General features: G+C 45.0%; 1 protein-coding gene across 3 annotated transcripts; it reads left to right on the plus strand.

Annotated features, from left to right (window-relative positions):
* Window positions 1-2,278: 2,278 nt before the first annotated feature.
* Window positions 2,279-22,781, plus strand: FBXO9 (F-box protein 9). 3 transcript variants are annotated; one of them, XM_074348914.1, is made up of 13 exons: window positions 2,279-2,679; window positions 5,833-5,919; window positions 8,079-8,339; window positions 11,013-11,070; window positions 12,397-12,496; window positions 14,500-14,630; window positions 15,371-15,485; window positions 17,177-17,295; window positions 17,496-17,586; window positions 18,246-18,341; window positions 18,645-18,738; window positions 20,278-20,429; window positions 22,188-22,781. In XM_074348914.1, the coding sequence occupies exons 1-13, from the start codon at window positions 2,677-2,679 to the stop codon at window positions 22,294-22,296; spliced, it is 1,416 nt and encodes a 471-aa protein (XP_074205015.1). In that variant the 5' UTR covers window positions 2,279-2,676; the 3' UTR covers window positions 22,297-22,781. The 3 variants fall into 3 exon arrangements, with proteins under 3 accessions (XP_074205015.1, XP_074205016.1, XP_045365240.1); XM_074348915.1 differs by having other exon boundaries at window positions 8,079-8,232; window positions 11,011-11,070; XM_045509284.2 differs by lacking the exons at window positions 2,279-2,679; window positions 5,833-5,919 and having other exon boundaries at window positions 8,166-8,233.
* Window positions 22,782-25,369: the final 2,588 nt, after the last annotated feature.

A 25,369-nucleotide genomic window follows, 5' to 3' on the forward strand; every position in this document is an offset into this window, starting at 1 on the left:
GAGGTCTTTGATATAAATTTACAAAATTGCCCCAAGCCGAATGCTCTCAAACTTTATTTGGAGGCATCAGGCTCACTCGGAGCTTGTTAGAACAGACTTCCGGGCCCTCTCCCCAGAATTCTGGTGCTAATGCTGCTAGTCAGGGGACCCACTCTGCCCCAGACAACACAATTTTAATTAACAAAGCAGTAGTCTTTTCATACATTGTGGATCTTTCTCTGAGTTTAAATTCCCCAGCTAATATCAATTTTATGATTGATTTATGATTTCATATCAATCTCACTGTCTTTGTTTTTGAATTCTAAGAACCAAAAAGATTGTTTTTTTCCAAAAAGAAATCTATGCAAAAGGCCTGAATCCCTCTCTCCTCTTGCTCCTGTTGAAGAAACCTATAAGAATTGAGACAGTCAAGCTTCCTTAGACTTCCTGTCCCAAATGGGAAAGAGTCATCTGGCCACTTGGCAAATGAGTAACATTCATCTACCTTTTGAGTTTACCTACATAACACCCAAACCATATGGCAAATGAAAATTGAAAGTTGTCATCAATGGGAAGATAGAGAGACAGGAGGCAGCCTAACAAATCGTATACTACACCCATGAAAAGTAATTTTTTAAGTATTTAAAATGATCAGTTTTAGTCGAATTCAGTTGTCCAAGTAACTGGCAAACAGACTGTCTTGGTCTACCTTTAACAAGGATCCACTGGGCTAGTTAATGGCTTAGGTCAATAGTCCTAGCCTTGGGGGAATTATAACTCTGTAAATATAATATGATGAGATAATACAACCCTGTAAAGAAGTCTAGTGGATACAGTGGATGCTGATCTAAAATAGAAAATTAGTAGTTAGGAACCATAACAGTGTCTTAATAAATTAGATACTCAACTTACTGTTCCAAATACTAATTATTATTATATTAACATTTATTGTTTAGTTGCTGGAATAATAGAAATCATCTGTGCTAATCGACAAAGCATTCAAGTTTAATGAAATAGAAGAGATCTGAAAACATTTCAAAACCCATTCATTTGTAAAACTGATCCTTCGTATTCGAGTCACATATATCATTTCCTTCCATTATAAATCCTTACAGCTAATCTTTCCCTCTGATTTTAATTTCAAAATCCAATTTAAAAGAGGTCATTGGGAGGAAAATCATCCTTAGAAGACCTAAGTCCTAGAGTCTCCTTTAAAATCTAGAAACAATTAAAGTTCTGGTCTCCGTTAAACAATAAGATACTTTTTATAGGTAGTTGATTTAGGATGTAAATGAAGACACACTCATCGGAAGGGCGGCTACTAATATTAAAAGATAGCATTTGGGACTTCCTTATTTTAGCATACCTTTCTGCACTCATTCCCCGCCCCGCCCCGCCCCAGCTCCTTTTCTCCTCTATTAATTTCTGCGGAAGCCTTACTGCATTACTAAGATATCTAGAATAAAATAATGGATAAGATTTTAACTCTAAACTCGTGGAACGTAGGTAGGGTCCTGGAAGCTTTAGAATCTCCATAAATGTTTGTTGAATGAAGGCAAGAAGCCCTAAGATTGTAGCTTTACACAGAGCAGAGAATATGCCAAATTCAGTATTTAAAACAATGTTAAGTGTGGGAAAATAAAATTTCGCCCGACAAACAAGATTGCCTTCTGCGGAAGTGAAATCAGGCGTTTGAGCTTTAAGAGGTGGGGCGAGGAAGGCGTGTGAGCGCCGGCGCTCGACGCGGAACGGCGGACTACAAAGCCCAGTGTGCCACGGAGCCCTCCCCGCAGAACTCGGGGTTCAGGGCCGTGGAGCCGCAACGTCCTACCCGCGTTGCATGATGGGGTCTGTAGTGAAACGTTCGTTGCGAGGGCTGAGTTATCTTGTCCCCTGCCGCTCTCCAGAGAGCATCTTTTCCTCAACCTCCAAAGCAGTGTTTTAAAAGAGTTTAGTCGTTATAACAGTCTGTGAGGGTAGTGGAGTTTCACTGTTTCCCTGCATTCCTGGAGTGGGACTCTAGCCACAGTCGCCGAGGAGGACCGTGCAGCGACCGTCCCGAGCGCCCATTTCGATGTTCCTTAGGACCGCTCGCCGTAGGGTCTCAACTCTAGATTTGAGTTAACGCCTGTTCAAGTTTGCATAAATTCACTGAGCCGAATGCTGGGTTGAGTTTGGCCGTGGGCACACTGGTGACCCCACCCGAGCTATGCTTCGCGCACACTGCTAGCCCACGCCCCTTGCCCTCCACCGGGCAGCAGGCGGGCCGCGGAGCCCCGCGGCCCGCGCGAACGGCGGAGACGGCGACGCGGCACTGCGCATGCTCGCTGCTCCGGCGCAGGTTTCCGCAGCAGAGGAGCAGCTCGGCTGCGGCGTCCGGGGTCTCCAGCAGGGCCGACGCTCCGGTTCGCGCACAGTCCTCGGCCTCGGCGGGCCCCGGCGTCCCTCCGCTCCGCGAGTCCCCGGCCGCCGCCCCAGCGCGCCCGGATCTGGCCCCCTGCCCCGCGAAGATGGCTGCCGTACGCCGGGCCCGCAGTTACTGCCGCTGCCTGGTGCGCTTCTCCGACCGAGAACTCTGCTAAGCCCCGCTGCAGCAGACGGCAGGAGTAGACACCGGACACCCAGCGCACCTCCTCGCGGGGGCGGTGCCGAGGGGGCGCCGAGAGCCCCGCGGCCGCGGCCGGCCGGCCCGCCAGCATGGTAACTCGCCGAGGGGCGCGGGCGGGAGGGCCTGGGCCTGCGGGGAGCCCCGGGGGGGGGGGGCGGGAAGGGGAGCCGGCGAGCGGCGGGGGCTGCATGGCCGGCACCGTCGCGGGGCTCTGGCCTGAGAGGCAGCGGAGGGGTGCCAGCCCTCACCGCTCCCGGGGGTTCCTTCCTGCCGAGCCCCCCAGCCGGGACTCCAGGTGAGCAGAGCGCGTTTGCAGAAGGGCCGAGAAAATATGTCTTTTCTCAGCCTGCTGAGGACCTTGAACCAGTCTCGCCCCCCTCGAGGAATTTTATTAAAAGTATAGTAAGCGTGGATTGAGGTGAGCCATCGCAGCAGCTAAAATCGGGAGAGAGCCTTGGCAAGCGGAGACACTTGTTGATTCCACCCCCAACCCCCACCCCCGCTGGAAAGCCTGCCCGCGAGCCGCCGTTCTGGGCCCTTATGGAGTCCTGGGTTTAGGATGCACCTGCCCCAGGACGCGTCAGGGCCCCCCCAGGGTTTTGTCAGGCGGTCCCCGAGACGTCGGGTTGGAGGGATCATGTCTCACTTCACAGCAGTGAGGGCCCGAGCAGTGTCGGAGCGGTCCAAATGGAGAGACTGAGCAAAGCTCCAGAAACTGACAGTGCAGATTCCATGGGGTATTGCGTGCTGGAATGGTAGTCTTTGCCCCATGCTGCCTTGTTTTGGCTTCGAATAAATTGTCCATCCGAGAGCCTAATCTCTGGCTAAAGTTGAATGATTCCAGGGTGAAGTGAGACCAGACTGATCAGTTTATAGTCGTTACCCAAATGTGCGTTGAATACGTGAAAGGTTGAATGAATTTATTAAATTAATCTGGAGGCTAGAAAAACACTAATTATGCTTCTGAACTATCAGAAATAGTTCTCTGCCCAGGATTAAGCACTTAATTTTGTGTATTGTTCTTAATCCCAGGTGTAAAACAGTAAAATGGTGAACACATGAGCTGCTCAAGTGAAAAGTGCTGTGAGGTCAAACTCAATTACGAAAAACAAAGTGAAAATCTCTGGGTGACAGGCAAAGACCTACTTATTTCAAGTGGTATTTGAGTTAAAAAAAAAAAGTCATAAAACCCCAAGTTTGATGGGTCTTGTTTTTGTCTTCATACAGTCAAAATCAAAGTCATAATGGATTAGAACTTTTAAAACACAGCTCAGGGGAGAAGATAGATGCTGTCTGTGTTATAGGTTTCCTGTCTTCTTTCCTCATCCCTGAGATATGCATTATGTACCCTCGTGGCATTTTATTTGTTGATTGAAACAATTTTTTTGAGCGCCTTTTGTTATCCTGGCGAAGTGCTAGATCCCGGTACAATACCAGATCTTCAATATAACCAACCCTGTAAGGTGATTTACGGTAAACCTTTAATCATGGGATGTCACATACGAAAAGGGACCTCAGAAGTCACCAAATCCAACACCCTCTCTACAAATGAGACAGCTAGGCCTGGACAGGCCTTGACCTTGAATCAAGCAGTATGTTGCTTGATTCAATCCAGGTATCCAAGGTTTCCAAGAAGACTGAGATGTGATCCTTACTCCCAATGTAGTAATTCAAGCGAAGGAGACAAAAATCTCAGTACAAGTCCTGAGTGCTGTAATCAGCAGCTCAAGTGTAATGGGGAAAACGAAAGGGCCAAGTTAAAAGGATCAGAAAAGGCTTCTTACTGGGATAATCCCTGAGCTGAGTCTTGAAGGATGAGTAGCAATAGCCAAGCGAGGAAGAAGATGTAGTCATTCCAGATGCGGAGGGCGAACAGCATATGCAAGAACACGGGGCTGGAGAGAGCAGGGACTGCTGGATTAGAGGTAGAGGCTGAATTATTAAAATACCCCAGGGACCTCAGTCCCCTTCCATTAGCTGTCCTTAGAGTTTATAGTAATAAAGCAGACTCTTAAATTGAGACAAGGGAAACATACTTCTCAGTGAGATCAATACATTCAAACCCCTTTATTGTGTAATTTCCTATCGATGTTCTTAGGAAAAGCTCTCAGCTTAAAGAGACTGAAGAAAAAATGTACTTGACAATACAGTCGTGCTTAAATTTGCCAGTTTTCTGGGAATTCATCGGAGTCTCTGCTTCTCTCCATTTATTTCTTCACTGATTTAGCCTTTCCACCTTAACCATGTACTAACTAGTTCACATCTTCAAGGCATCTCTGCTGCAAGTCTGGTTGCCAGAGATAAGCTTATTTATGTTGTGCTGTGAAGTAGTCCAAGTATATTTGGTGGCTGTGCTCAAAGATAGGTGTTCACGGAAACACTTTTGTCCTGGAAACAAATTGCAACCCAAACTGGCAACTGTAAAACTTAACCATTTTTGGAATGAGGAAAACTAAATCGATTTTATTTTGTTTCTAACCTTCCCTGATTGCCACATTTCTTTATAAGACTGAGCACTTGAACTGTTGAGCACGTCCTGTGTGCTCATAAGTCTTAGCTAACAGTCTGGACCTAGGCAACGTTTTGTTTTCACTGGAAGGTAGGATTTAGTTTCATTTAGCAAACGTTAAAAGGGTAGAATGGAAGGAAGCTGACCTGAGGCCTCTGTTAAGCCCTAAGCCATGCATGGTAGTTCTAATCCAGCTTTATTCCACTTTAAATCAATCCAGTGTATAAATATCTGGGTTTATGGAAACAAAATAGAACAGTCTTCTTTACAAAAATCTTCACTATTACAGGTTTTTGATTAATGAGCTTTTCTAGTACATTGAAAATAGTAATAGACAAAAGTCACATCCACACATAACATTTCAGTTTCTGTTAAAAAAGGGACAGCCATGTATGGACTGTGGTCTTTTAAGTGATCCAAGAAACGAAAACTATTTGTTAAACGCTATACCACGACCAGCTGTTATTCTCTGAAGCAAAATTGTTCTTTTTAACCACCTACCCAAACATCTGAAGCTGGAGCCCAGTGAAGGTGTTTATTCATCAGTATGAAAAAAATTAAAGTGTCAGGTTTTTCTGGCTGGAGTCATTAAATTACCTGTGAAGAAGATGCCGAGAGGCAACCGTGTGTTTCATTTGTCAAGGAGCCGAGTGGGAGATGGCGGTTACCGGGGGACGCTGGTGGGTGTTGGCCTGTTCCTGGTGTCACTGAGCCTTAACTTGCCTTTCCCCCTCAGGCAGAAGCTGAGGAAGATTGTCATCCCGATGCTGTGAGAGCAGGAGATGATGATGAAACTGAGAGCCCGGCTGAGACAGATCTGCAGGCACGTTTCTCCACCTGTACATTTAGTTCTTCTGTTGATCCCTTACCTAAGCTGGAGTCAGGTGTAGTGATGAAGACTTGGGGATTCTTATTTGCAGCAAAGAATTTAACTGTGTCTCAGACCATATGTAGAATATTTAACTTATAACTATGTTACAGACTTCTTTTTTTGCAGAAAGAAGTGTCAGTAATTGCTGCTGTGTAATTCAATTTATAGGTTTAAAAGTGTTCAGACCAAGGCTTAAGCATGACTAAAAGACATCACCTTAAAGAAAAAGAGTGACAGATTTGACCACCTAAAAGTTTCAAACTTGTATATAGCAAAAGACATCCAAAATCAATAGAAATTATCAACTGGGAAAACTGGTAGCCACAGGTGGGCACAGAATTGATAGGTCTGATACAGATATAACTCCCTGTAAAATTAGGGAGACCGTAAGATAGAAAGATAGAAAGATAATGGAAAAAATTAATATAAATATTTGTTAAACATTAGAAGAGATAATTAACCTTACTAATAATTTTTTTTAATACAAATTAAATCTGCAAAGAATTTTTTTTTTAAGTGATCAGATGAGTGAATAATGCCTGTGGCTCTGCAGGCCGTGAGAACACGCCTGCAGTGGATGTGGAAGTGCAAGTTGCTGCAACCCTTTTTGGAAGGAAGATTAGCATTTTTGATCAAAGTGAAAAACATAGCAGGGAGGGCACAGCTCAGTGGAAGAGCACATGTTTAGCATACACAGGGTCCTGGGTTCAATCCCCAGTCCTTCCATTAAAAAAATCCATAAAGATAAGACATTGGAAAAACATCAAAAAAAAAAAAATTAAGAAAGAAAGAAAAACATAACATTCCCTTTGAGCCAGCAATTCTGCTTCCAGGAAATTAATCCTAAGGAAGTAATGGGGGAAGTGAGAACGTGTACACGTTCAAGAATATTTATTGTAGCATTGTGTACGTGGGAAAGTGGAATACAATCCAGGTATCCGTCCCTTGTATTAAGTAATGATGTGTCCATACAGTGAAATACACCACAGCCGTTTAAAGGGATCAGGTCAACCTTTGTGCAGCAAAGTAGAAAAATATTCATTACAATTAATTAAGTGCATCTTCTGGAAATTATAAGCTTTGTAATACTTGTGCCTTTGGAGTGCACCAGCCGGTGGACCTTAAGAGTGCTTCTAAAGAGCCGTCAGGTCAGAGGTGTGTGTGTGTGTGTTACGTGTTGGGGGTAGGAACATGGGTGTCAAACTGTGTGCAGAATGTAGAGAAAAATTATTTTTAAAACTTTCATATTATATACTTGAAAAAAAAAAAGGATGAATATACACAATCCAGTTACCAACGGCCTTCTTTGGAGGAAGGGCGTCCCAGGTTGGGTTCCCAGGAAGCAGACAGTGAAGGGGTTGTCAGAGGTTTATTCAGCAGAGCTCCTGGGAGGGCTGCTGGAGGGGGCGGGGGTGGGGTGGGGGTTGGCCTGCTCTGCTGTCTCAGTGGACCACCTCAGTTAATCCCGTGGAAGTTCTGAGGATGGAGTAACCTTTGAGAGCCAGGCTGTTTTTGTTTTGTTTTTTTTAAATTTTTTGTTGTTGGTTTTGTTTGTGTGGTTTTTTGTGGGGGTAGTTAGGCTTATTTATTCATTTATTTATTTTATTATCATTATTATTTTTTTAATGGAGGTACCAGGGCTTGAACCCAGGACCTCATGCATGCTAAGCACGGCATTCTTCCACCGAGCTATACTCCGTCCCGAGAGCCGGGCCTTTAACCAGTCATTGGTCACTTTCATGGATTAGTCATTGAGTAGGGATCACCTGGGAGATGTGTTCCAAGTAAAGAAATGTTTGGAAGCATGCAAGTTCAGTCCCTAAGCAATGGCTTATAGTTTCAATTCTAATTAAAATTGGATTTTCCCATCTCATTAGATTTCTCCTGTACAAGGAACCTTTAGGCAAATTTTCACCATTTCTTCAAAGCCTTAAGCAGAAAATTACCTTGGAAGATATCAGGGGTTTAATGGTATTGATTTAGTCATTTAAAAGAACGTTTTCTTGTCCTAGAATATGCGTGTGTGAGGAAATCAGTGTGGGACCTATTGACACATTGTTCTGGAGTTGAGCTCCTGCGTGATGAGTCCTAAAACACTTTTCTCCCCTTAGGCACAGCTCCAGATGTTCCGAGCTCAGTGGATGTTTGAACTTGCCCCAGGTGTAGGCTCGAGCAACTTGGAAACTCGGTCTTGTAGAGCAGCAAGAGGCTCTTTACTGAAAACAGCGGATACCAAAGGAAAGCAAGAGCTGGCAAAAGAAGAAAAGTTAAGTGTTATGGGTGTTGCACTTGGAACCAGCGTATCCATCCCTCCCTGCTTCCTGTACCACTCCTTCTTTCTTGCAGGTGGACAGTCTGCCCGGAGCTCTTTGGTAATTCACACACCCCTGAGAGTCACTCTGTCTCTAAAAGATAGATGCCTCTAAATTTACAAACAGAACTCCAAAAGGGGAAAAAATGTGTTCAAATGTTAACACCTTCCCAGAGGTCTTGATGCAGCATTTTGTTATATTTTGAGTGGAACAGATTTATGCGGTGATCACTTCCTCATTGTGGAAGATTTTGAATGCTTCCTGATGGTTCACCGCTTTCCTGGTGCTTATTCACATGAAGCACGTTGAGCCCACCATTTCCCTTTCCGTCACATTTGTCCCTCAGTGTCCAAGGATGCTCACATTCCTTGTATAAAGTGGTGTAGTGTTTGCGTGTGGCCACACACAGCCTCCCACATACTTTAAATCATCTCTAGATTACTTTTTTCCTCTCTTTCTAAAAAAATACATTTTTATTGAAATATAGTCATTTTACAATGTGTCAATTTCCGGTGTACAGCACAATCCTTCAGTCATATAGGAACATACCTATATTCGTTTTCATATTCTTTTTAACCATAAGTTACTATAAGATATTCAATACAGTTCCATGTGCTATACAGTAGAAATTTGTTGTTTATCTACTTTATATATAGTAGTTAGTATCTGTAAATCTTGAACTCCCAATTTATCCCTTCCCACCCCCTTCCCCACCAGTAGCCATAAGTTTTCTGTCTGTGAGTCTGTTTCTGTTTTGTAAATAAGTTTGTTTTGTTTTTTTTTTTAGATTCCACATATAAGCGATATCATATGGTATTTCTCTTTCTCTTTCTGGCTAACTTCACTTAGAATGACAATCTCCAGGTCCATCCATGTTGCTCAAATGGCATTATTTTATTCTCTTTTAAGGATGCATAGTATTCCATTGTAGAAATATACCACAGCTTCTTTATCCAGTCATCTGTCGATGGACATTTAGGTTGTCTAGATTACTTAAAATACCTAGGACAATGTAAACATGCTGGAAATAGTTGTAAATGCTACGTAAATAGTTGCCAGTGCACAGCAAATTCAAGTTTTGCTTTTCATCACTTTTCTGGAACTTTTTTCTCAAATATTTTAGATCTGCAGTTGGTTGGGTCTGAGGCCGCGGAGTCCGCAGAGGGGGAGGGCTGACCGTAGTCTGTCACTCCACGGAGGCTGTCCTCTTCACACCGTCAGGTCCGCGTGTGCGTTTATGACAGTTCGCCATTAAATAATCGACATCATCATGCTAACTGAAAACTTCCATATCCGTTTTGTCACTGTTAATTTTGAAATAGAGAGTCCTCTTACGGGGAAGTCCTGTGCACCTTCCCCGGCCTCCCTCCACCCGGACCCCTTCCGTGGCTGAGTTCTGGGAGATGGACAGTGGTACAAGTCACAGAGCTTGTTCTGGTCTCCCAGGGTTACTAGCACTTTTGTTTGTGGGTATGTGTATAAGTAGCTCTCTGCAGCTTTTATTACACGTGCAGCTTCATGTAACCACGGCCACGGTCAGGATGCAGAACTGTTCTGTCACCCCAAGGCTCGCTCAGGCTGCACTGTGCTGGTTACACTCTCCTCCCCACCTCCTCCCAGCCGTTCCTAACCACCAGCAGCCACGAGTGGCCTCCACTTCTGTAATTTTGATATGCAAAAAATGTGGTATAAACGTGACCTTTTGAGACTGGCTTCTTTTCACTCAGCATGACTGCTTTAGGATCCATCCCAATTTCCCGTGTGCGTCAGTAGTTGCTTCTCACTGCTCTGGGGTGTTGCGTGGTGTGCAGGTACCCGCTTTGTTTAACCAGTCACCTGTGGAGGGACATTTGGGGCGTTGTTTCCAGTTTGGGGCTGTCATTGCAAGAGCCGCTCTGAATATTCGCCTGCAGGTTTTTGCATGAACATAAGTTTTCATCTCTCTGGGCTAAGAGCGCAATTACTGAGGTGTATGGTAAGTGCATCTTTGATTAAGAGAAACTGCCAAACTGTTTTCCAGAACATCCACACCATCTTGTGTTCCTTCCAGCAGCCTGTGAGGGTCCCCGCGTCCCCGTCCGCGTTTCGTGTTCTCATCACTTTCACACTGTAGCCATTCTGACAGAGGCGTTGCGACGCCTCCTTGTGATACTTTGTGTCTCCCTAAATGGCGAGTGATGTTGAATATCTTTTCACGTACTGTTTGCCGTCTTTCTCTTCTCTCTGTGAGATGGCTGTTTGTCTTTTCTAATTGGATTGCTTGTGTTTTCACTGTTGAGTTTCGAGAGTTCTTTACGTATTCCAAGTACGAGTCCTGTGCTGAATACGTGGCTCGTGAATTCTTTCAGCCTGTGGCTTGTCGTTGCAGCCTCTTTTCAGGGTATGTCACAGAGCAAAAGGGTTTCATTTCGATGAGGGTCAGCTGATCAAGGTTTTCCTTCTGTGGATTTTGTGCTTTTGGTGTCAAATGTAAGGGCTCTGCCGAGTCCAGGCCTCCAAGGTCGTCTTCTCTTGTTCTTCCCGGAAGTTTTTTAAGTTTCACATTGAAGTCCTCCACCTGTTTTTGAGTTAACGTCTTACATCAGATGTGAAGTGGAGGCCGACGTTCACTGTCCTGCTTGCGGGGGCCTGACTGTCCGAGCGCCTTTCCTTGAAGGGGGCTGTCCCTCCGCCCCCCGCACTTGTTTTTAACGTGGACTTTCAAAAATTGTTTTTCACTGTTTGTGTTTACAGGCTCGTGAACTATTCCTAAAAGCAGTTGAAGAAGAACAAAACGGAGCTCTCTATGAAGGTGAGGCCTCAGGACCCAAGATCGTCTGGGTTAACAACTCTTTGTTACTGACCAATTTTATTTTATGTTTTGCTAGAATACATTTAGCGTAGAATGTCAGCCTCCCTATATTTTTTAAAAATCAAAAACAAAAGTTGTATTTTTATATAACCTGTTTCCAAAAAGTATTCCAGAGAGACATCATAGTGGTAGGATGAGTAAGATAACCTTTTTCTACATTCAGGGGTTCGTCTGTGTTAATTCCTCATGGTTAAAGTCCTAAAAATATTGTTCCTTGTTTGAAAATAGGATATTGCCCCTTTTAGAGGTGAAAATGACTTCAGAGGAGGGGTACGTAAAGGACAGATTGAGGAATATGTACACGTTTCATAAATCCTAATTTACAGCTTTTGCTTCTCTCCTTAGGCCGGTAGAAATGTGTAAGCACACCAAGGGGTGGGGCTGTTACCGGATTAAGTTTGTAATTAGGCCTTCATTTTTGTGACAGAAAAGCTAATAATCGGGGCATGGCAGGGAAATGCTTGAGCTTGAGTCATTTGAAAATGCCCCCAAAGCAACGTTTTCAAAGTTACACGTTTCTCCTAGTGGTGCTTTTACTCTGAGACAGTAAGAGGGCCCAGACGGTGACATCCCTTCATGGCCTTTATTGGCTCGTGAGAGCCCTGACTGTGCGTGGTGGACAGTGAGTCACCCAGGGTGTGTGGAGCGGAGGGGCTGGAGGTGGCGGCCTCCTCGGCCCCAGTCCCGTTGGCACGTGTCCGTGGGACAGGTGGCTGGATGTCCTAGTTCTAAGCCACCCGGCCAGGAGATTTATAAACAGGTTTTACAGGTTATTCAGCTAAATAAGAAGCAGCTAGATGAAAGGAAGTTGGATTTGAAGGAAAATTCGAAAAAACTCCTCTCTTTATTCCAGTAGGCAGGAAGCATTTGCTTTTCCTCAACTCTGCCTCCTGGAAGGAAGTTTGCTCAAAGGTGGTGTTTTGCTGGGGCTGCAGCAATGGCGTTTTCAAAGCCCAAAGAAGGACGCCATGTATAAGATCCCATCTGACGACCCTTAAGAGGCCAAGGGGAAAGATGGGCCGAAAGATAGAAATGAAATGCAGCGTCTTGAGCTTCTGTAACATGAGAGCTTTAGAAAAAAGAAAGATGGTTTCTGAATAGGAAGGTTTGGAAGTAACATTTGTGCACTGAACACAGTTGCATGTAGAAAAAGGGAATTTGGCTGTTTGTAAAGCAAGTTACCCAATTAAACCACAGCTTAGGGTAAGTAAAGGAAATGATGAAAATGTGTGGTCATAGCTAATTTAGCTTTATTTCTCCTTTTAGCCATCAAGTTTTATCGTAGGGCTATGCAGCTGGTGCCTGATATAGAGTTCAAGATCACTTATACCCGATCCCCAGATGGTGATGGCGTTGGAAACAGCTAGTGCGTATATGATTTGATAGTAACACATAAGAGTTTGTTAACAGTCTCTGCCCTGTTGACTCTTCACATGATAAGAAGATGGTGCTAATTCTGTGAAATTCTATAGTCTTTATTCTAAAGACTTATTTATAAAGTTGTAGAAATTTCTTAAGTAGGGAAATTTTAAGGTTGAAGTACAGAAATGCACATTTTAAACGGATAAAACAAAAATAAGGTGACGGAAGAATTTTTGTTTCTAATAAAAGCAGTGTCTATTGAAAGGAGGAAATTAAAGGACACATTTCAGCTTTGTGAAACCTATATCAAGTCAAAACTATTAAAATGTAATCAGGCCAAAGCTGAAAAATACTAGTAATAATGGTTGAAATCAGGTACGTGGGGTTTCATTACCCTGGTTCTCTGTTGGAAACTACATTTTTTAAAAGGCTTTTCATTTTATTAGGAAAATGCTGGACTCTAACCAGGCCTTGTTGCAGACAGAACATTGTTAAGCCTCTAACATTTGTTTAAAAGCCCAGGAGCAGGACGTAAGCGCTCCCCAAAGAAACCACCTGCTTTGTGTAGGTGCCACTCTCATCAGTCATGGAGTAGCGTTGACAGAGCTCAGGAGGACGTGTTTTTAAGCCAGTACTTTTGAAGCTATTTGTAAAACAGTTACAAAATTGTGTTGGCTTAATCCCCTCTCTCCCCCAAAGCCCAGCTGGCTGGTATTTAGAAGGGAAGGGAGTCCGTTCCCACCGGAGATTTATCAAGTTTAAAATGAGCAGTACATAGAAAAATAAAATCTTGGTAATGAGGTATTATGTTAACTACTACATTACCTCTGCCATGAAACACTTAAGTTACCTTTATCCATAACTGGTGCTGATTGCCAGGGTTTCTTAACTGCTTATAGTATTAACACTTAAGCTTTGGCTAAACCACATTAAAAATATCCCAGTGAAGTCAGCGTCGATTGCCTGCTGGAACTTTTGGGCTAGAAATATTGTTCACCAAGTTCGATTTAACAGTTCATACTCAAAAGGACTTGTTTGGACTTTTTCTCAGCCTTCTTTCAGTTTGGAGAGAGTTGTTCAGACCCACCTCTTAGCCAGTTTCATAAATAGATGCCTGGTGCTGTTAAGAAAGGTTGTGTTAAAACATTAAAGAAGCATTGCTTTGTCTCCCGTCCCATCATACAAACCCAGATGCTACGAAAGTGCTTTAAGGACAGAGTTGTGTATTTTCTTACCGGATCGCATAGGCCCTAAAAATCTCTGCTGGGTTTTTTGCCTCCTGTAAGAAGTCAGTAGCATCGCGATGGGGTCCAGCCAACCTCAGCCACACGTGCCCTTGGTTGTCATAATAAGCCTTCCTGGTTTTCTGACTTCATCCTCATCCAGCCTTTTTGCAAGTTGGATCATTTTTAAAGTTAACTTCAGCAAAAATGGAAAGCTAGCTATTTTTCTAGAACTCTTAACTACACATTTGTTTGTACTGATAGATTATTTGTGGCCCTGCTAAGATTTTTTTTTTTAATTACATATTTTCCTCTCTAAAGGTAGGGTCATAAGGCACAGAGATTAGAAATCCCTTGGTAAGTCAGCATCTCAGGTGACGTCTGCATATTTTATTTTTATTCAATTAGTGTGGATGATGGTCACTTAAAAGGATATATTTATGTAAGGTTTTTTTTTTAATCATTTGAAGTTATCTTTTTTACTAATTCAGGAAATGTTTACCATAAAACTAATTAATTAAATCTCAGCACCTATCTCCAGAAGTTCTAATTCTTTCTCTGTGGGAATTAAAATTGCTAAAGCTCCCCCCCCAAAAAAAAAACCTGGTATGGTATTCCTTTGCAAGGCAGGGTAAACTTTTTATCATATCCAAAATAAATAAATAAATAAAGTAGTAAGAAGTTTGCTTTTAGACGACTTTTTGTAGAGCAGATTTGAAAGTACTGTGCGGAAGTCTGTGTGCGGACCAACGCGCTGGTTCCCTCACATCCTGTCTTTTCTCAGCATCGAAGACAGTGATGAAGACAGCAAGGTGGCTGACCTCCTGGCCTCCTTCCAGCAGCAGCTCACGCTTCAGGAGTCTGCGCTCAAACTGTGTCAGCCTGAGCTCGAGAGCAGCCAGACTCACATATCAGGTGCGACTTCACGCGCGTTACCCTTCAGGGAGAAACGCTTGACCTTAAGATTTACGTGTTCCAAGCCGAGAAGGTCAGATAGCTCGTCAGACCACTGCTCTGGGTCAGAATCCGGTGGGAGGCCAGGTTGTAACCAGGATCAGAAGGAGGGCAGCAGCGCCCTTGTTGAAGGGTGCCATTCTTTTCTCAGTGGAGCTCTGAGAGGGTGAGTGTCCAAGTTGTGGGGCAGCCCTAGGAAAGCTGGAGGAGGCCTGGTGTCAGCAGGCATTTCAGCCATGTTGGACGCTAGTCCTGAGATAGACTGAAGGTTTAAAAATGAATTTCTTTTTTCTTTTCATGTGTTAAATACTGTTCACTTACGGGACTTTTCAGAGGAAGACAATTGAAAATTTTCAGGGAGATGAAAGTAACTTTATTTAATGTCACAAATGCAACAGGGATCACACTCACGCATATGTACTATTTTTCTAAGGCTTATTTTTATACATCTCGATGGTAAAAAGATCTGAGAGAGAGAGATGTGCTTACGAAAGTAGCTTCAGATCTATCCTGTGCTGGAAAAACGAAGGTGTGTGTGTCTCGCTTTGGGGTAGTTGGATGCACTGGTGCGTAGCTCTGAGCAGCGCTGAAGGTGTGGCTGTTAACACTTCAGGAGCTCATAAAGGTGTCTGCCCTGGGGACGTGCCGGGAGTGGGTGTGCGGGAGGGAGAGTCGCTGAGGGGACGCGTCCTCTGTTGCAGCGCTGCCGATGGAGGTGCTCATGTACGTCTTCCGATGGGTGGTGTCCAGCGACCTGGACCTCAGGTCTTTAGAGCAGTTGTCACAGGTGTGCAGGGGATTCTACATCTGCGCCAGGTACTTACCTTTTTTTTTTTTTTTTTTTAAAGCAACTCCGGCAGTGTTTGAAAAAGGATTATGGTCTTTTGCCAAAAGAAAGTATTCTTTTGAAATTATTCTTTTGATACAAGAACTTGATGGATATTCTAGGTAAAAACTTAGAATGAACAGTTTTGCTAAGCCGTCCTTAAGTGGGTTTGCTCAGACAGCTTAGCATGCCGCGGCTAGAAGGCACTAGGTTTCCAGGGTCTAGAATAACATGGAACATACGTTAACTTCTGCAGGGTGGTTTGCATGCTGGCTTAGCTGATTTGGAGAAAGAATTATGCTAGAGAACTACACTTAAGTCATTTTTACAGTAACTCCAAACTTGATAATGATTTAAATTTAGATGGCACCAGAATTTCCTTTTGTCCCATTAAAAGTTGTCCTAAAAACTCCTAAACACGTACAACCTACCAAGACTGAATCAGGAAGAAATAGAAAATCCGAATAGACCAATTGCTAGCAAAGAGATTGGATCTGTAATAAAAAATCTCCCCCCAAAAAAGAAAAAAACAAAAAACCCCAAAAAACTCCCAACAAAGAAAAGTCCAGGACCAGAGGGCTTCACTGGTGAAGTTTTCAAAACGTTTAAACAATTGACACCAGTCCTTCTCAAATACTTCCCCAAAATCAAAGAGGGGGCACACTCTGACACAAGGCCAGCATCACCCTGATGGCAAAGCTGGATAAAGGGACTCTGCTGGAGAGGGAGGCCCCAGGCCGGTGTCCCCGAGGAACGTAGACGCAGAAATTTGCAACAAAATACTAGCAAACCAAATTCAGCAGCAAACAGCAAGGGTCATTTACCATGATCGAGTGGGATTTATCCCTGTGGGGCAAGGGTTTTGATTTGATTTGAGCTGTATTAGAGTCATGTCAGTTTCGTCCGTCATTGGCTTCGCTTTTTGCACTAATCCCACAACAGAGCCTTGGTGCCGCGTGCAGAATGTATCTCCAGTCTGACCGTTTCGCTACTTGTCAGTACTGTTCTGGCTCTGCCCCCATTAGGCCCGGTCCGGATTGTGGCATCGGCGTCCAGTGTGGTCTCTGGGCTCCCACTCCCACATTCCAGGAGCACATCCTCCATAGACCCCCAGAGTGATCACTGGAAAGCATTAGCCATGCTCAGACCCCTCCAGGGGCCTCCACCTCACTCAGCCAGCCTCTCCCTGCTGCAGACCACGACCTCACCTGCCCCTGTCCCCTCTCAGATCAGGGAGTCTGCACGTCACCTTGTCACTTTGCTGCAGCCGCGTGATCCTTCCTGGTCTTGCACACCGGCCACACTCCAGCCTGAGGGCCTTGCACGCTGTGGCTGCTGCCAGGATACCCTTCCTCCTCACTGTAGACCCCTGCCCAGAAAAATGAGTCCCTGCTTCCCCTCCACCATCATCCTTGTCCTTTACCCTGCTTTGTCTGTCTGTCTTTGCACTGAGCACACTACTTAACACTTTTCTCTCTTCCTTTTATTTTTGTTTGCTTTCCCTGTAAAAGAGCAGGGCCTTTGCCTTGTCCATCGGTCTGTCCCCAGTGCCCAGGGCAGTGCCTGCAGGCACCCGGCCAGCATTGCTGAGTAGACGGTGGTCGGTAGCAGGAATGTTTCTCATGTCTGAGAGCGTAGAGGGAGTTAGTATTATATGTACTGATGTGCTTTTATTACCTAGAGACCCTGAAATCTGGCGTCTGGCCTGCTTGAAAGTTTGGGGCAGAAGCTGTATTAAACTTGTTCCATACACATCCTGGAGAGAGATGTTTTTAGAAAGGCCCCGTGTTCGGTTTGATGGTAAGTTGAACTCTTCAGAGAAATAGTGATCTGTCGCGCTGATTTTGATGTACACAGTCTTAATTTTCCGTGACAGACCTGAGTACCACAAGCACCTTTAGAGGAAACCACGATAAAAGGAAAGCTGGAAACGTGTTACATGATTGTAGTATTAAAAGTTGTGTATTGTGTTCTTTTTAAAAATCTGTTTCTTTTCCTAGGCGTGTACATCAGTAAAACCACATATATCCGTCAAGGGGAACAGTCTCTCGATGGTTTCTATCGAGCCTGGCACCAGGTGGAATATTACAGGTACACCTGCAGGAAACTGAGCGAGTGAGAAACGCTCCCTCTCCGACAGCTGGTTCATTGGTTATTGGACACCTGCTCTTTCTGCCTTTTGTATTTATCCGCAGAATGGCCCTCGGTGTTTTTATCCGGTATTCCACAGAAACCGTGCTCAAAGAACCAGTAGGCTAAGATAATTAATTCCTCCTGGCTGTAAAATTTTAAGAATTTATATTTTCAGAGCTGTTCCTTGTCTCCCGCCCTTGGTGGGCTCATTTGCCTTCCCAGAGGGCTCGTGCTGTGATTCAGCCTCCTTGTCCACCAGCTACCACTGCCCTCGAGAAACAAGTAGACCGTGTTAACTACCGTGTAATATCATCGGACCGCACTTTTGTTTGATGTTAATTAGTGCTTCAGGGAAAAACACACAACTTTAACAGAGCAATATTTAATCCAGTTCATTTGGTGAGTGAAACTAGAAGTTCCACCATCCCCTCGAAGGAAGGTAATAAAATGCTTTCGTTCCCTGCTGCTGGCCTCACGGGTTTCAGGCACGTCTGTCCCAGAGATGTTTCGCCAGTTCTTTAGCCTGTGGGATTTCTGTTTTGGTTTCACAGCCATGAGTAGGTTTAGGTACCAGTAAATAAGGACACGTCCTGTGCTTGCGTTTTCCATGTCCGCAGGTACATAAGATTCTTCCCGGATGGCCACGTGATGATGCTGACCACCCCCGAGGAGCCCCAGTCCATTGTGCCGCGGCTGAGGACGAGGAATACCAGGTAGTTCGTTCTGCAGTTTTCCGTCCAGCCCGCATTTTGGGTGGTAACTTGGAGATTTTGTAACTGAATACTGGATGATCGGAAAAGCAGTCATCGGGGGTGCCTGTAAAAAATGCCAATCCCTGGGCCTCTCCCTGGAGACGTCCTTCAGTGGATCTGGGGCCTTGGAAACCAGGTTTACTCAACACGCTAGCTGATTGTCCTCAGGCGCGTTGAGTAAACACTTCTCGCCCGTTACTTTCTCTGTGACTTTAAATAAATGCACGTAACTGACTTAAAGTATATATATTCTCTCATTTTCAGAACGGAAGCAATTCTACTGGGTCATTATCGCTTGTCACAAGATACAGACAATCAGACCAAAGTATTTGCTGTGATAACTAAGAAAAAAGAAGAAGTGAGTACGCAAGGGGGAGCTGGCACATTTCTTTAAACTTCCGTGCCCTGCGCATTCACACATTCTTGATTAGAAAAGGGTAAAGAATACTGTCTCATCACTTCTGCTGTTACGCAAAATGGGTGTTGACTTAACAGCATATCTCTGAAGAGAGCTGGAGGGTTTTCTAAAATGTGGTTATTTTTTATTGAATCAGCTTAATTCTGCTCCAGGTTTCCTTCTCTGGTCCAGGTTTTTTTAACACATGAAAACGCAGAGCTGGAATTATTTCCTGTGGAATAACTAGTTACAGTTATGTCTAATTATGGTTTTTTTGGCTTTTCTCATTTTGAATCATAGGCGATTAACCTAAATTGTCTCATATAGATAATCCTTTCACAAGGGTGTTTTTCAAATTTCTGTTTCTACTGGAAATAAGCTGAAGTGAGATCACTGCCTTCTTTCTGTTCTTGCAAAAGGGAAGAAATGCCGAGCAAACATGATGGCTGAATTATTACATCCAGAGTACCTTAGACTCTCAACAGAGTAAGGGTCTGATTTTGTTCACAGCTTTTCTCCATGTGCATTGTTTTCGATCCTGGTTGAAAACTGCATTGTGTACCCAGGAAGTCAGTTTTGGGGTAGTTGGAATAAATACTAGCCTATTGCATTTATAATTAATATCATTTTTGAACGAAGTTTCCCTTGTGTTGGGTCTCCAGTCCCCACCCCCAGCACCGGGAGTGGGGATGGTTACAGCGGGGTTTCTTCTGAGTCCTGTCACCCCCTGGCCCTCAGCTGTGGCCTCTCTGGCTCCTGGAGTCAGGGACAGTGGTCTGAGGGGCAGAGATCCTTGCTGTCACTGTGACCTTGGCCGTGAGTTTCCTGAGGTCATCAGAGCTAGGGAGTTGTGAGGCCCTACTTGAGATTTTATCTAATGAAAGAGTTTAGGAATTCCCATGCTGACCATCAGTTTTCTCTTCAGAATATGACATGGTAGGACCATGTGTCATATTGACCTTCTTGTGTTTTTAGCAGTATTTGCAGACGTGATTCCAGCGAACCCAACACTTCTGTTTCTCTGTTGACCATTTTACTGTTGTTGCAAAAGAGAAGTTAGACTTGGTGCTTTATCTGCAGCCTTCCCCAGTTTATCACTTTACCTCTTGAAAAATTCCCAAGTCTTTTCGAACAGAAGGAAACCCTAGGCTTGGAGATGGGAGACAGGAGATTCAGTTCCCATCTGCAGCGGCCGCGTGACTTTGGTGGCCATGGCTGCCTGCCCTGGTCCCACTTCACAGGATGCTTGACCGAGATGATGATGGAGGACAAGCCTTCTGTGTTCAGAGCACTTGCACGTTCTCCCAGGCGCTCACGCGCGTTCCCAGTTAATAACCAAGACAGCTCTTTGCTGTGTGCGGATGTGATGTGGCTCGTGTGTCACTCTCCCGTAGCGTATTCCTAAGATGTCTGTGTGTGGATGTCAGCCGGCCTTCTGCCTGTGTCTCTCCGTCCGTGGAGCGAGGCCTCATTGTTGCCCGTGTGCCCTTCCTTTCACAGAAGCCGCTTGACTACAAGTTCCGGTATTTCCGCCGCGTCCCCGTACAAGAGGCTGAGCAGAGTTTCCACGTGGGGCTGCAGCTGTGCTCCAGTGGTCACCAGAGGTTCAACAAACTCATCTGGATCCATCATTCCTGTCACATCACCTACAAGTAGGCAATCGCAGTGAAAACCCCAGGGGTACAGAACAGCGGTGTCCTCCCCGTCGGGCCAAGGGGCCTCTCCGATGGGGTTTGGTTCCTCAGAGTTAATGTTCAGTTACACGCTGTGACGCTCCTGCAAACCAAGAGAGCAGCTAGCTTGGGAAAAACGAAAAGTGGGCCAAGACGTGGGGCGTCCGGAGCTCCCCTATGGCGCCCGGGGGACGCGGCGGGCCCCCCGCGTGGGGTGCGGGCAGTTTCCATGAGTAGGGGCGGCGCTGGGTCCACCCTGACTTCACCCTCCGACTCGCGCGAGGCAGTCATGGAACACCAGGTCTCTTTTCTTCTCCCATGTTTCAGTCGTACAATTTTTCTCTTTATTTCCCCACTTGGTTTACCCCCGGGGATTGTACACAGATTTCAGATGAGCTGTAGTCAGGAAAGTAAGGCTGCTGAAAAGGTCTCCGGTACTCCAAAGCCGAAGCTGTCAGTGGTTCCTGCTTCAGCTCTTTGTGCTTTTTGTTGAGATTCACTCGGATGGAATCATCGCTGAGCAGATGACAGTGCATGAGAAAGGAGTAGTGCAGAAGTTAGTACTTGAAAAAGCAATTAGGAAAGTGAAATGTCAGTTGGTGCGGATCCTGACTTAGCTGTGGTTGGGTGTGAAAGAATGTGACCGAGGGTCTCCGTTCCAGTTGAATCCAAAATTCTGATGGGCAAAATGTGAGGTCATCTGCCGTTAACCTGCTTCACGACCTCGACCACAATGTCGAAAACTTCCCTGGTCACGTTTCTACCTTACAAGTAACTTGCCTCTCATGTGGAGGGTCCTGACAGCGGAGAGAGCGCTGCTCTTTCTTCTCACCCTTGCCTGCCAATCCTGCCGTTTTATTTTTGCTTCTCTGAATAATGTCTAAAGTGGAATTTTTTTTTTCTTTTCAAAGAAACCAAAATCAAAAGTAGGACCAAGCCAATGAAAAGCATCATGTTTTAGAAAAAAAGGGCGTCATTTGTAGCTGCTGATGACCACATTGACTTCCTTATCATATTTGTAAAGTCATTTGGATTGTTTTTGTTTTTCTTTTTTTTAGGAGAAAATAAAAGGCGGTGGTAATATAACTCGTCACCTGCTCCCCCCTCAGCCTGAAATTATGCTGTTGATCATGCAAATATCAAATCATTAAGTTCTATTCTAGGATTATAATTCTTTCTGATACACATTTTATCAAGAGCTTTAAAATGTCCATAGCCTTTGACTTAGAAATTCTGCTCTTAGGAATCTATGTAAAGGGCATAATCAAAAATATCACAATGTTACTTTTAATTGCCAAATATTGAAAACAACCTAAATCTCCGACAGAAGGGGAGTTGGGTGAATTGTGATAAATGCAGACAGTGAGAGATGTGGCCACAGAAATGGCTTCTGAAGAGTATTTAAAGATGTGAGGAGATGCTTACGTCAGTGTTTAAGAAGCAGGATAACTGACAGGGTGATCTCAGTAAAGCTCGACGGTGGGGTTGAGATGCTTAGAAGCAGCCCTAAACGAAGGGCTTCCTGCGGCTCCATCTGGGTGGTGGGGTGGTGCGCAGTTCTCCTTTTGTAAATTTTTCACATTTTCTATGATCCACCTCTGCTGCTTCACGTGGACTGAGATGAATTAAAAATTAAAGAGGCTGAAGCCTAAAGTCACTCCCCACTCCCAGACATGCCAGGGTCTTAACTGAGTTGAGATCTCCCGGTAACAGGTGACCGTGTGCTCTCTTTTCCAGACCGACCGGAGAGACGGCAGTCACTGCCTTTGAGATCGACAAGATGTACCCGCCTTTGCTGTTCGCCAGGGCGAGGAGCTACACCGCGTCCTCCGAGAGGCCCCTGTAGCCCCACACCCCCCCGCCCCACCGCATGAGTAGATGCATATAGAGAAACAGAGCGCCTAAGTTATAAATGTACAGATATATATATATATATGGGGCTGGAACTTATTTTACATTGTTGGAGTTCTCTCAAGAGTATAAATCGATTATTTTTTTTATTTAAAGGGAGAGTTGATTCTTGGGGTGTTGGTTTTGAAATGAAGAAGTGGGAATCACAAGTCTTAAGTACATTTACGTTGTGAAAAAACACCGGAGGTTTAAATCATGCCCTTCTTGGGGCAGCCTTGTGTCACGTGGGCTGTCCCCTGCCCGCTCGGTCATCCCGGCGTTTCAGGGTGTGCGGGGGGTGCCCCGCGGGGGTCAGCGTTCGTTTCACGGAGGGCACAGTGTGTTTTCACCAAAGGCTCAACATGTGAACACCCCTTCTGGGTTTGTTTGAAACTGTTTGACCAATAAAGATCATAAATAAATGTTTCTTTCGAGAAAATATATTTCTGGATGGCCTTTTTTTGAAATGTCAGAATAGTGAACCATCCTAAGGTAGCCAGCGAGGGCTGAAGAATGAGTCCGCGCCTCTTTGGTTTTGGTCTCTGTATGCGGACGATGGTGTCTGTCTCCCGACCCTGCCCAGGCCCCGTACACATGTGTGACATTGCATGAGAAGGAGCGACTACCCCCCAGGACCGGGACTCTTCAACAATCTCACCTGTCACCTCCATTCCTAAAGGCAGTCAAGGGTCCTGTAAACCCAGGCCTAACTCCTCCAGAATTCCAGTCGGGAGAGAGCCTGCCGCCCAGTAAACTGGGTGTCGGCCTCCCTCACGGCAAGGCCACGAGTGCTCCGTCCCAGAGCTTGCATCTGGCACATGTCTGCCGGATCCAGGTGTGTCTTCGGTGGCTCAAACATGGCTCGGGTACCGTATAACCTTTCAGAGCTTGATACCCATGGCCATGGTTGCTTTCAAGTTCATGGTGACATTAAAAGAGGCTTCATATTCCCACAATCCAGTATAGGATGGGCTTTTTAAGAAGCCAATACATGTTATGTTAGAGATGAAAACCATCTGTCCACCGTGTAATGAGAGAAAAAGAGTTCTGATGGCTTCTAGTAACCTGTAATGAAAAAGAATATGTGTGTGTTCTCATACACACACACACACACGTGTAACAATCACGATACTGTACACCAGGAGCTAATACAACACTGTAAATTTTAAAAAATACCTTTCTTCCGGAAAAAAAGTTCTGTTTGCACTGGCTTTTTGCAGCCGTCTGAGGAATGCATTCCTTAAGTTGGAAAACACGGAGAACGGAGGTGCGTGCCTCAGATAAGGCGGCTCTTCGGGACAAGACCATGAATTTTGATATGCAAGTTAAGAGGACATCTGATGAGAACAGAGTCAAACGTAGCTAGAAAAGTACTTTCCTGTGGAAAATGGAACTGGAGGTTCTCTCGTTTGCCACCCATCCCCGAGTTAGGTGAGCTATTGCTGACACCCGGGGGCCGCTGAGGGCAAACGTTCTGCTATGGCCAGGAAGGCATCTTCCACTTATTTAGCTTGAAACAGAAAATACTTCCTTTTCAGATTATATTTTCTGTGTACTAAAATTTTTTCACTACAAAAGCAATAGACATTTATTGTGAGAAAATTAGAATATACAGAGAGTCAAAATAAAATAATCCTAAAATCCAAAAATAACTCAGCAGAAGGAATTTTCGCTGTGTAATTTTTTCTCCTGTTCTCTGCAAACCCGCAGGAATTAGCTTCGGATATGTCCTTCCTTTGCTCTTCCGACTTGACAGAAGCCGATACTACAGGAAGCTGATAGCAGTGTCAGTGTCCCTGGTCTGTGTTTCCAAAAGACCCCACAATCCCCTAGCCCAGCAGTAATCAAGCTCTATTCTGTTGTTTTTTTTTTTTTAACATGCCAGCGTCCCACCAACAAAAGCTGGCTTCTCTGGGGACAAGGACTACGTCTTTTAAATTCCTGATCCCAAAGCACCTCCATGCTGTGAACATCAAATAAAATAACCCCTAGCAAGCACCGGACAGAATCCATGGGCTCTGGGTGCGTCTTCTTTCAAACGAAAGTGGCACGCTTCCGCCACTAGGTGGCACTCTTGTCCCATATGGAGTGGCTTTCTGCTTTCCTTTCTTAGCCTGAGGGAGAGGTCCGGTTCTCACATTCACAAGGGAACAGGGGCGTCCCAAATCCTTCTGATTGGCCTTCAAAACTGCACGTGACAGGATCGAAGCGTTAAGGTGTGGATCCAAGATGAAATGCTGTCCTGATGACAGAGCTTTACTCCTGCTGAGCTGAACTCCTCAAGAACCAGCCAAGGAACCCGTTTTCTCAGCCAGTGTTTATCTGGCCAGTTTATCTTGGCTGTTCGGGGAAACTGAATACCCTGTTTTGGAAGTGAATAGAAAAGGGATCCTAGGATGAGTCATCTGGGGTTGGGTTGGGGTTGGGGACAAGATGGGAAGGGACACAAAAGAGGTCAGCCTGTCCCCGTTTGACGCACAAATGGCCCAGTTTGTGCCCACTTCATACGTGGGAGGCACCGAGCCCCACTTCCCAGAGTCTTGTGCACAGTAGGGAAATTTGGGGCATCCCTGCTAAATCCACTCAAAGCTTCCATATCTGCACCTTCCTGTGACTCCAGCAAACCTTTGGCTATGGAACTGAGATGCATGAACGCTTGTAAGACTGATCTAAGATGTGCCTGACACCAGACATGTGTGTGTGTGTGTGTGTGTGTGTGTGTGTGTGTGTGTGTGTGTGTGTGTGTGTGTGTGTGTGTGTAGGAGTGTGTGCAGCAGAGTGAGGGGGAACAGTGTGGAAATTTTTACCAGCAGTACAGGCTTCTTTCTGACCAAGTGGATTTCTGTGCAGACGAACTTTTTCTCGAAGGCTGGAAATATATTCAACCCAGTGGACTGCATGCAGGCCAAAAAGACAGTCTGCTGAAACCCGCTGTGTAAAAAGGTGACTGTAGAGTCAATTTATTGTCAAAATTAGGACACTTTTTAGTGGAAAGAGGAGTGCATCTTGTAATTACACCGAGACAACCA

This window comes from Camelus bactrianus, chromosome 20, assembly GCF_048773025.1.
Source record: "Camelus bactrianus isolate YW-2024 breed Bactrian camel chromosome 20, ASM4877302v1, whole genome shotgun sequence".
Taxonomy (NCBI): domain Eukaryota; kingdom Metazoa; phylum Chordata; class Mammalia; order Artiodactyla; family Camelidae; genus Camelus; species Camelus bactrianus.